The sequence below is a fragment of the Loxodonta africana genome, chromosome 1 (genome assembly GCF_030014295.1).
Source record: "Loxodonta africana isolate mLoxAfr1 chromosome 1, mLoxAfr1.hap2, whole genome shotgun sequence".
Lineage (NCBI taxonomy): Eukaryota > Metazoa > Chordata > Mammalia > Proboscidea > Elephantidae > Loxodonta > Loxodonta africana.
Genome location: NC_087342.1, coordinates 109,499,066 through 109,511,648, shown reverse-complemented (window position 1 = coordinate 109,511,648; position 12,583 = coordinate 109,499,066). Strand labels below are relative to the sequence as shown.

Here is a 12,583-nt window from a genome sequence, read left to right as displayed (position 1 = left end):
CCTAGAAAAGTGAATTTTTCTAGGATTCTAAAATTCACAACTCTGGATCTCATGCACATTGGTAACACTCTGACGATAACGATATCCAGCTGAACCAGTTATCTCTTTAGGGTGTCTTCTCCAGGTGTTAATTGCACAATACAAACCGATTGTTAGGAGTGAAAAGTTGGGGGTTTTAAAAAGATTAGTTCCTTGTTTAGAAACACGATAATGTCTCCGTCATCCAAGTTTAGTGGTGGTGGTGGTGGGGATTTATTCATCTATTCATTCAGCAAACATTTCTCCAGGGGTTACTTCTTTGATGCTGGACACGTGTCCCTGTGTTTCCGGTGACTAGTCTTCATGACAGGAATCATACTGTCTTCATTTTAGGTTTTATAATGTTTAATTAAAAAATGCTATCAAGTTATAGGAAACCCTGATGGCGTAGTGGTTAAGAGCTATGGCTGCTAACCAAAAGGTCAGGAGTTCGAACCGCCAGGTGTTCCTTGGAAACTCAAGTTATTTGAGAATCTTGTATAAAAATTATTTTCACATTATAGCAAAGTAATGAAACAGCTTCAAAGTTTTCTGTCTCCTGTCTTCCTCCTCCTAAAAGGAAGCAAATGCAATCATTTATATTCTCATTGCCACCAATTCTGTAACGTGTAAATAAACTGCTATTTTGTTGTTGGTAATATTTCTTGGGGAGGCAGGGGCTGTTTGTTTTTAATTTTGATTATTCTCTTTTGCCTTTTAAACATATTTCCTTCCTACTGGGGTCTCCAGCCCCATACCGATACCAAATATTCGAGTAACATTCTTTTTTATTTTCATGAAATGGGCTTAACCCTCATGGACATTCATTGGAAGATTGGAACGAACTTACACAGTTAACAATAATAGATGATGACCATCTCCAGAGTGCCAGTTTCCTCTGCTATTGGTCTGCTCTTGATGAACCTATAAATAGTAGTAAATAGCTTTCATCTATATTTTATTTTGGAGGTGGCAAAAGATATTCATATGTTTCATCTCATTTGATGCTCATAGTAGAGCTGTTAAGTAGACAAGGCCGTGGTATTTTTCCATTTTACTGACATGAAAACCACAACCCAGAAGGTACTCAGCTTACAGTGAAGGATTACTCAAACAAACAAACAAACAAACAAACAAACAAAAAAACCCCAAAACAACCAATTGCTCTCAAGTTGGCTCCAACTCATGGCAATCCTGCATGTGTCAGTGTAGAACTGTGCCCCATAAGGTTGCCAATGGCTGATTTCTTCTCAGAAGTAGATCGCCAGGCCTTTCTTCAATGCACCCCTGGGTAGACTCAAACCTCCAACCTGTCAGTTAGCAGCCAAGTGTGTTAATACTTTGCACCAGCCAAGGACTCCAGTGAAGGACTAAAACCCAAGTGGTCCTTGTGAACCTCTTTCCAGTATTTTCTAATGGCATCTCTTCTCAGCATATAAAGTTTTGAGGTTCTCCCAATGGTGGCTTTATATTTTAGTAGTGGATAAGGATTTTTCTTTTCCAAAGGCATGTGTGGCTGGAAATCTCTGCTTTCCAAATGTCAAACAACAGAACAACAGTTAAATAAATTATGACAGGTCCACACACTGGGTTAGTATGGGCTATTAAAATTAATATTTTCAAAGAATATGTAATGATACAGGGAATGACTCTCATATCATTGTTTCTGGATAGAAGTGGGATTCTAAACAGCTGGGCCCAATTTTATTTAAAATATTTACATGTAAAAAAAGTACTGGAAAGGGGAACTCATTGCTTAGGAGACATTGTGCTTCTGTTAAGCATGATGGAAAAATTTGGAGATGGATAATGGCGATAGTTGCATTACATGAACACAGTGTCACTAAATTGTCCCTGTGGAGAATATTGAAATGGCAGATGTTTTATTACATACATACTTACAAAAAAATAAATAAAAGAGAAAGCACTGGAAGCAAACAAAGTATTCAAAGAAATTTTCTCTGGGTAATATGATTACCATTTATATTTATTTTCTTCTTTATACCTCACTTAGCCAGGGTTCTCTAGAGAAAGAGAACCATTAAGATTATGTATATAGAGAGGAATCCCTGGGTGGCAGACATGGTTAAGCACTCTACTACTGGCCGAAAGATTGGCAGTTCAAACTCACCCCAAGGCACCTTGGAAGACAGTCCTGGTGATCTTCCTAAAGGGCATAGCCTTGAAATCCCTGTGGATTGGTTCCACTCTGCACACATGGAGTCATCATGAGTTGGAATCAACTTGGTGGCAACTAACAGCAACTAACAACATATATGTTTGTATGTATATATTATTGGTTCTGTTTTTGTATATATAAATGGAGAGCAAGAGAGAAAGACTGAGGCTTATGTTAAAGAATTGGCCCTTGCGATTGTGGGAGTTAGCAAGTACAAGATCTGTAGGTCAGGCAAGAGGCTGGAAGTTCCTGCTAGTCTTGTGCCCAGAAATCCATGGGTCAGGAGATAGGGAAGTGTGAAGAGAGAAGGGTTCTGGCAAAATGTGTATTTATAGTCTGGAAAATTCCCTTTTTACTCTTAATGCCTTCAACTGATTGGTTCAGGCCTGCCTACATTGTAGAGGGTAATCAGCTTAGGGCCAACTGATCTAATCACATGCAGCTACTTCATAATGGCATCTAGACTAGTGTTTGACCAAACAGCTGGGCACCATAGCCTAACCAAGTTGGCACATAAAATTAACCATCGCATTACTTTTCTTAATTTTCCAGTTATTTCTTCAGTGAACATATTTAACTTGTATAATCAAGAATTTGTTATATGTTATTATAGCTAGTATACACCAATGTTTTGTTTTTGTTTTTTTGGTTTAGCTAGGAATCCTTTGGGGGATCCTTGCTATCTTTCATTTATAAAATTACACTTTATAATATAAATTAAACCTTAAATGAAAGGATCATTTTTATTAGTATATAAATTTAAAATAGTGTATTGTTTATTTTAGTGTATAATTTTAAGTTGGTCGTTGTAACCAAGTATTTCTGAAAATGACTCTTTTTTATATAATTGACTAATTCAGTCAACCTCATTTTGAGGATTTTACATATGTGCCAGGCTAAAGATACACCGACGTACATGGCCCAGTCTCTGTTCTCAGGAAATGCCAGTCTGGTTTGAGATACAGACTAATAAAGTAGTAATCACAGTGTGGGGTGATAAGTACTATAATTGATGAGAGAAGGCTATGCAGGGCACTCAGGGAACACGGTATTCATGGGCTATGGGAGAAGTTGGAAACCTCATCCAGAAGAGTTGCCTGTTGAGTTTAAGGCAGCTCTCCTGTTTGGATAACCAACCTTAGATTTAGAAATAAAGATGACACGTGCAAGTCTTCTTATGCTATGCAGGCAGTGACTGCCTCAGAGTTTTCTTAAACAATGGTTAGAATCCAAAACCAAACCAAACCCAGTGCCATCAAGTCGATTCCGACTCATAGCGACCCTATAGGACAGAATAGAACTGCCCCATAGAGTTTCCAAGGAGCGCCTGGCGGATTTGAACTGCTGACCCTTTGGTTAGCAGCTGTAGCACTTAACCACTATGCCACCAGGGTTTCCATGGTTAGGGTATTTAACATTAACTTCAGAAGGTAAACTAGTTAGCTTGGGTTGTACAGGCTTTACATTTCTTTATCAGGGGGTTCTTTTCATCTGGTGGTGTAATGGTTAAGAGTTATGGCTGCTAACCAAAAGGTTGGTAGTTCGAATCCACAAAGCACTCCTTGAAAGCTCTTTGGGGAAGTTCTACTCTGTTCTATAGGGTTATTATGAGTCAGAATTGCCTCGATGGCAATGGGTTTGGTTTTTTTTTTTTTTTCATCTTCAGGAAACCCTGGTGGTGTAGTGGTTAAGTTCCGTGGCTGCTAATGAAACGGTCAGCAGTTGGAATCTACCAGGCGCTCCTTGGAAACACTATGGGGCAGTTCTGCCCTGTCCAGTAGGGTCTCCATGTATTGGAATAGACTCGACGGCAACAGGTTTTGTTTTTGCTTTTTTTTTTTCATCTTCAAGGAACCCTGGTGGTGCAGTGGTTAAGCAGTCAGCTGCTCACAGGAAGGTTGGTGGTTTGAACCCACCGGCAGCTCCACATGAGAAAGATGTGGCAGTCTGCTTCTGTAAAGATTTACAGCCTTGGAATCCCTGCCGGGCAGTTTTGCTCTGTCCTATAGAGTCTCAATGAGTCAGAGTTGATTCCATGACAGTGGGTTCGTTTTTTTTCCATCCTCAGGGGGTCGTCCCTAGTGATGTAAATGGTTAATACGCTTGGCTGCTAACTGAAAACTGGAGATTCAGGTTCCACTAGAGCTGCCTTGGAAAAAAGGCTTGGTGATCTACTTCTGAAAAATTAGCTATCGAGAGCCCTAGGGAGCACAGTCCTACTCTAAACCACATGGGTTCGCCATAAGTAGGGGTCGACTCACAGACAACTGGTTTAGTCTTCAGTCTCCTTTTCTTTTGGTTTGTTTGGGTCCACTAAAGATTAATGGTAATACTGAAGCGTAATCACCTTGCTCTGTGATTATCATAACGACAGGATTTTATAGTATTTCATATTATGTATCCATTTATGTAGTAGATAATACTGACTTTGATCACTTCTCCCATTCCTGTTTCATTTCCCTGCCTCCTACACTGCTAAGGGAGGTAGATAGATGTTATTGTCCTTGTTTTAAAGAATAAACTGAGTCACAGAATGATGAATTGACTTCTGTAAATTATGAGGTCAGTCAGTACTGGAACTGCAAGACATATCAGAATTTCTTTGTTTAGAGTTCTGACTTCCGAAGTATTACCTCATATGAGGAGAATAGCGTTGTTTGCCAAAAAAAATGCTGTCACCTTTTAGATCTTTACTGAAAGTAATGAGCTTAAAATAAAGTCCCATGAAGGTAATCATATTGTTACAGCTTAGAACAGAAGTTAAGGCTATTTGAGTAGATTAAAATGAGTCCTGGGTGAGGCTTAATATTTGGTCTACTTAACTAATTTGTTCAGCAACGGCTTTCAGTTTCTTTGTGGAAGAAGAATAATTGAAACATTTTCCTCAGAACACATATAAGAACATTTTAGGATCAGATTTGACTCATTTAAACTTTTTTAGTATATGAGAGACAGGATTAAAAATAAAATCAAAATTGACACTTAATGTTTATATGTCATGCTAGTGGAAGACTGATTTCATTATCAAAAAAATTTTTTTTAAATAGTCTACTCATGAAAATAGTGTTATTCTAATACTTTTCGTAATTTTTTTGCAGTTAAAATAACAGCACTCTAACAATAATAAGTGATAGTTTTTATGTGTATTATAGGAAAATATCTAAAGCAACACCATAAATGAATATGAAGGAAAATAAATGTATATGAATATTTCATTGACAATATCAGCAGTTGAATTATCTTCCTATTAATGTTATTCAATTTTTCTTTCTAATTAATATATTCACGTATTTTGGATTACTTATAGGATAAACCATAGCTTAAAACATGTTTCATATTTTTATTTAGAACAACTATTTTGTTGATTTAAATACAGAAAATGTTGTATTAATTGGAGTTCTAAGAACTTTAGAATACAGGAATGGTTCTGTCACATTTTATATAGAATAAAATTTCTGTTTACCACAGTTACAGTGATCTAATTTTAGAGTTCTTGCCTCAAATTCTTTAATTTTTGGTTCCTATTCCAACTAGGTCTAAGATTTTACATGTAATGCATTACCACCATCAAGTACTGTTTATCAAACTCCCACCTGGGCTTTGTTTATAGGAGAAAATCAAACAAAAACTGGAACCTCATCACCTTGATACCTTCAGAGTTCAAGAGAGATGTAAACAGAAACACATATTTGCCTAAAAAACAGTAAAGCTGTTGCTGTCGAGTCAATCTGCTTCAGGGCAACACTATAGGATAGAGTAGAACTAGGGTTTCCAAGGAGCGACTGGTGGACTCAAGCTGCTGACAGTTTGGTTAGCAACTGTAGCTCTGAACCACTGCACCACCAGGGCTCCTGAATTTGTGTCTAACTAAACTACATGAGAACAGAGTGACCCACCTTCCTGTCCTGTACTCTGAGGTTCTGTGATGCTGAGATCTGGGAAAAAGGAGCTTACTAAAGATGACTCAGCCATGTCATGATTGTCAGTCTGTCTTACCTCTGTAACCCCAGGCAAGTTATTTCACCCTCAGAGCCTCAAATGATTGAGCTTTGAACAGGATTGTATGATAAGCATGAAAATAAATGCAAAAGAAAAAAAAAATAGATACTGCCCTTGAAATATTTGGGAAGACGAGCCAAATCCGGTAAACTGTGCGCCAGTATCAAAAGGTGAAAAAAAAACCCTTCAGCTGGATGCAGTTGTGTACAATGATGGACATAAGGGGTGAGGAAATAATAGAATGACTGAGCACAGCTAGCATATTAATACAGGAAAGGCTCATAGAGGATGTGAGGGAGAGGAACCTGTGTACCATGGATTAACCAAGAGAGTACTGATTTTTCAAGATCAGGACCTGGTTTAAAAGTAACTTGGAGTAATTATCCCAGAGAGAATAGGATGTATGTGTGTGTGTGTATCCCAAGAAAGGATAAACTAGTAGAGTTACCATAATCGAGACTCAGGTGGTGATGAAGTAGGTCATTCTTCCTTAAATACAGACTCCCACTAATTTTAATCTACTTTATTCCTGGTGGCGTAGTGGTTGAGAGCTACAGCTGCTGACCAAAAGGTTGGCAATTTGAAACCATCAGGCGATCCTTGGGAACTCCATGGGACAGTTTTACTCTGTCCTATAAGGTCTCTGGAAATCCTGGTGGTGTAGTGGCTAAGAGCTACGGCTGCTCACAAAAAGGTCAGCAGTTCGAATCCATCAGGTACTCCTTGGAAACCCTATGGGGCAGTTCTACTCTGTCACTGTGAGTCGGAATTGACTTGATGGCTACCGGTGTAGGGTCTCTATGACTTGGAATCGACTGGTCAGCAGTGGATTTGGTTTTATTTCTATGGTAGCGGAAAGTGAGCTCTGGTGCCAGACATCCTGTGTTTTAATCATAGCCCCATCAAGTTTTCGTTGACTTTGAAAAAGTCACTAAATCGCTTTGCTCCTCAATTTTCCCATCGTAAAGTGAGAATAATACTGGTACCAACCTCGCAGGGTATTGTGGAGATTAAATAGGCAAGTTAATACATGTAAATCATTTAGAACAATGCCTGGCACTCAGAAAATGAGAGGCAGTTATAGCAGTGGTGGTGGTGATGGAGGTGGTGGTATTAGAATTCATTACATAACTTATCAAAGCACTTCAACTACTAGCTGAAAGGTTGGCGGTTTGGGAGACAGGCCTGGCAATCTGTTTCCTAAAGGCAAAGCCTTGAAAATCTTATGGGGCGGTTCTACTCTGCACACATGGGGTTGCCATGACTCAAAAACAACTAACAGCATGGAACTTATCAAAACACTTCCCCACTTGCATTTTTATTTGAGCCCATTTGATTCTAATAATAGTTTAGGCCTCATCATCCATATGGTAAACAAGAGGAAACAAAAACTCAGAGGATGTATATGACTTTTCCAGGTCCCAAGTCCAGTAAACGCTGGGAGCTGGTCTAGAGCCCCAGGCCTCCAACGCTTATCCTAGATAAGTGCTTTTTTTGACCGTAGCACTAAGCAGACCCTTGCCCAGAAGCAGAGCTGCATGGCAAATTGTGATTTAGGAATCAAGGGGATAATGCAAACTTTCTGGGTCTTCCCTCTTCGAAACACACCTGCCTCTCCTAATCACGCTCCTTGCTCTGCCCCAGACAGTTCAGAACCACAACCTTAGCTCTGAGTGTTAAGGGATAGTGTTCTACTCTACCACATATCTGTCTTTGTATCTTCAGGGATGAGGGGAGAATCTTATTTCATCGGCATGAGGAACCCTGGGCAGCAGGGGCACATCCCAGAGGACGGAGGACTTTTCTTACTCTGCTGCATCGACAGAGACTGGGCTATAACTCAGTGTTTCGCAGAGGAAGCCTTTCAAGCAATCACTGACTTCAATGACCTTCCCAACTCATTGTTTGCATGCAACGTTCACCAGTCAGTGTTTGAAGGAGAGGAGAGTAAGGTAAGAAGCCTTTCCTACTCCCGAAACACGGGGAGATGTGGCAGCATTTCAAAATATTTCCATTGCTAATTCGTAGTTGGTGTTTTGAAGTTTTTGAATATGTTAGTTGGCTTTATTCTTGGCATGCATGGGAGGAAAAGAAAAGCCTGTCATATTATCAGCTAACATCAGAAGTACACATGACGAGGTTGTACATGAGATTGTGTTCAATCAGTTCTAGTCCTCTGGGACACGTAGGTCTGTCTAAGAAAAACAAGTGCTGTTAGGAATACAGATTGCAGGACATACCCCTTGGGCTAGAAAGCAGATGTCTTAAACCCTTACAAGTTTTATTTTCCCCTTTTTGCCAAAACCATAATTTGCCTTTCTCCAAACAGCACAAGCTCTCTCCCCTTCCCCACCTTTCCTACGGTTTGATGGATGTTTTAACAATAGCATCGTAAATTGTGACCCACATCCCGAAGCAGTTCCTGGAGAAAATAAGTTGGTTGGTCATCTGAGTACTACTTCGCTCACTGATATCACCGTGGGTGGTATTGCAATGTGTGTGTTGTAAGAATTTGAAAGACAGTGGCAGCTCCTTGATTTGAAATTACCGGGGAATGAGGTTGACTGTATACAAGTATTTTCCAGAAAATGAAGCTTCCCATTTTAAGAGACAAACTTGATTTAAGTCTCTTAAAAATCATAGTAAATACTACATTTAGAGATCTTTCTGAAGTTTATTCAGGATTTCTCTGTCCTTTTAATTGATGGATCTGAATGAATCAAACCCTTTCTTGTGAATATGGATCCATAGTTATAAATATCCATTATCATACCATGTTGTAAAACACGAGCAGCATTTTTATCAAAGGTGGAAGGGCCTTTTTTCTAAATTAAAATCTGTGGTTCTCCTTGACATGCAGGGGTACGATTTATGATTGCTGTTTCTCAAACACATGCTTATTTTGCCAGTTGGTGAAGTTCAGACTTTGTTGTCTGAGTAAGATTCCTGAAAGTCTGATTTCTGGATTTTATTACTCTCGTAAGCAATCCTGATAGCCGCTGAGAAGGCTATCCCAGAGATTTAGGAATTATTTCAAGCCATTTAAAGATACTTTTATAATGCTATTGTTTTGGAGTCGAACAGTTAAAATGATGGGTTGAAAATAGCTTGAAATCCAGGGAATTATACGTGATGTGAGTTTCAAGCGCTATGATCACCAGACTATTTGAAGTAAGAAAATGACATATGATCCCTTTGAAAGAAACTGGCAATTTTATTTTTTGGTTGTAATCAGGTTATAAAACAAATTTTAACTTACTAAGGACAAGTAATTTTCTATGAAATGTACCTGACATCAGCTCTGAGCTAAGCTTCCGTGTTTTCTTATTCTAAAAAAAAAAAATTTCTTATTCTATCATCTATTTATCTAAATATCAGCAATTAAAATCGTTTTCCTTTGAGGTTTAATGGGAGCTTTTATTCTTTCCTGCTTAGATACTTCTCTGTAGATGGAAACAATTGTTGTTGTTGTTAGGTGCTGTTGAGTTGGTTCCGACTCGTAGCAACCCTATGTACAACAGAACGAAACACTGCCAGGTCTGGCGCCATCCTCTACAATTGTTGCTATGCTTGAGCCCATTGTTGCAGCCACTGTGTCAATCTATCTTGCTGAGGGTCTTCCTCTTTTTCGCTCTCTACTTTACCAAGCACAATGTGCTTCTCCAGGGACTGATCCCTCCCGATAACATGTCCAAATGATCCCTCCTGATAACATGTCCGAAGTATATGAGATGAAGTCTCGGCATCCTTGGTTCTGAGGAGCGTTCTTGTTGTGCTTCTTCCGAGACAGATTTGTCTGTTCTTTTGGCAGTCCATGGTATATTCAATATTCTTCATCAACACCACGATTCAAAGGTGTCAATTCTTCTTTGGTCTTCCTTATTCATCCTCCCAGTCTCATTTAAGAGTGCTGCTCAAGAATGGCTGATCATTAAAGCAGAATTGGGTACATAGAAGAATAGAGGCCTGGGGATAATTCACGGCAGTCTGTGATATTCTGATCTATGACTTAATTATAACAAACAAACAAACTCACTGTTATAGAGTTGATTTCCGTCTCATAGCCACGCTATAGATCTGTCCCATAGAGTTTCCAAGGCTGTAATCTTTATGGAATTAGACTGCCACATCTTTCTCCTGAGGAGTGGCTGATGGGTATGAGCCACTGACTTTCCAGTTAGCAGCCGAGCAGTTAACCACTGCACCACCAGGTCTCCTTCTCTGATTGAGTAATGGATTATAAATTATTCTCAATTTGTATATAAAATTGGTGCATAGCAGCTTGAGAAATGGCCCTAGGTTTTGAAATAAACTTGATCAAATACTGAGTAGAAATAAATAAGATACAGTGAATGGAACCAGTTTTAAATTATTTAGATTATTTATTTGTAGCTATGGAAATGAATTTTATAATTGACCTATGTCTATATGTAATTACACTTATTAAATCAGGCAGAAAGCCTTCCACCTTAGTGTGATTTTAAAGCCCCCATTCATAGCATTTCTAGAATATTCAGTAATCTGATCTAAATTCAGTTTTGATTTAATTATACATACACAGTTTAAGGTCGAGGAAGCAAGATAATCAGATACGAAATGAGCTGACAATAGACAAGAGGCAGGATTACTGGGGCTCTAGAAAAAGTGAATCAAGTGTTTGGGGAGCCTGATGGCTCCGCATTTTCACTGCCACGAATTTTCCTTCAAGATACTGAACTTTAAAGCCTTCCCTTTGACTGTCATTTTTTTTTTCCCCCACTATTATCTCAGTCAGGGTTCTCCAGAGAAACAGAACCACAGAACCAGTAGGATATCTGTACATACATACATACATATTTATAGACATATATAAACTAAAAACCAAACCCCTTGCTGTGGAGCTGATTCCGTCTCATAAGGACCCTATAGGACAGAGTAGAACTGCCCCATAGGGTTTCCAAGGAGTGGCTGGTGGATTTGAACTGCCCACATTTTTGGTTAGCAGCTGTATCTCTTAACCACTGCACTATCAGGGCTCTTAAAGCCTTCGACTGATTGGATGAGGCCCACTCACACTATGGAGGGTACTCTGCCTTAAAGTCAAATAATTGTAAATGTTAACCACATCTAAATATCTTCATGGCAACATCTAGACTAGGTGTTGACGAAACAACTGGGCACCGTGGTCTAGCCAAGCTGACACCCAAAATTAACCATCAGTTGTCTTGTGCCCCATTCTCTCAGGATATTCTTTTCACAGGGTTTGGAGTTCATGACTATAGCTGGATGATGGCTGTTATTCCCAAAGGGTGAACATTTTAGGCACTGTGCTAAATTGGTGGAAGATATCTTTAGGCAGAAGAGAAGGAAGTGTTTCCAGCACTCTTTGTATTTGCTTACAGCCAAGGCTGGCAATAGTGATTGTCTTTAAAATATTTGAAGATGTCTTCGGCAGCCTGGAATTATGTCAGGAAGATGAGATGTCAGAAATGATGGTTAGTGTTCACTTTGGAGGTCCAGGTGGGTAGGTATTTACATGTGTAACCTGTTTTGGTATAGTTCTGTTTGAAATCATTGTTTCTTGATTTTGGTGAATTTGAGTTTACCTTGTTTCTTGTCATTATTATGAAGTATGCATTTTAATTTCCTTGTTATTGTTGTTGTTAGTTGTTGGCGAGGCGAATCCAACTCTTAACTTTCTTATTTGAGTAGGAATTACAGCTTTCGATTTCTAACTATCATTAACAAGGCTTGCAGAAAGCTCTCCTGTGTTTTCCCAAAGTTCTGAAACACTACCCTAAATTCTTTTCCTTTTTGAGGTAATTTGGATGATACAGAATTGGATGGCCCATAGTACAAGATATGGAATATGCTCTTCTGATTATATTTGTCTCTGTTTATGAAAGGGATGAATATCCTGACATGCTCATCTTTGCTCATCTATTTAAATTCTAACACCTAAGGAGCTTTTTTTTTTGAAAAACAAAACAAAAAAACAGCTCCATGAGGGCCATGATGTTCACGCCAGTGTTCTGTGAGGCAGAATTCTGTGAGACTGTATTTTGATTTGGTGCTTTTGCAAGGAGAGAGCACATACTTCAGTGTCGCTCGTTGTGGTCCAGATGGTTGAGATTTGTTTATATAACACAAAGGAGAACCAGAGCTGGAGGAAATTGGCATCTGAAACTGATAAATGCAGATTGCTGTTTGCATGCTACAGCTTGAAGCATAAATATTTTTGTATGAAACACAGTTAGAACTGGGATCTTCACAGCCTTCAAAACCTAGAAGTTACTAGGGTTCATTTCCTTTTGGCTGCTACCCTGCGTTTGCCTTTTGGGATCCAGCTGGGCTGCAGAAGCCACATGGAGACAAGTGAGGCTGGAGGGGGCATCCTGTGGGCTGCCC

At 39.1% G+C, this 12,583-nt stretch overlaps 1 protein-coding gene across 2 annotated transcripts in view; it reads left to right on the top strand.

Annotated features, from left to right (window-relative positions):
• The window catches only part of RCAN2 (regulator of calcineurin 2), a 345,573-nt gene that overhangs the window by 48,354 nt on the left and 284,636 nt on the right, over positions 1-12,583 (top strand). For both annotated transcript variants that reach the window (XM_010587302.3, XM_064286929.1), the window contains exon 2: positions 7,922-8,148. In XM_010587302.3, coding sequence (XP_010585604.1) covers positions 7,924-8,148 — 225 coding nt within the window. In that variant the 5' untranslated portion in view covers positions 7,922-7,923. The remainder of the gene's footprint in view (positions 1-7,921; positions 8,149-12,583) is intronic.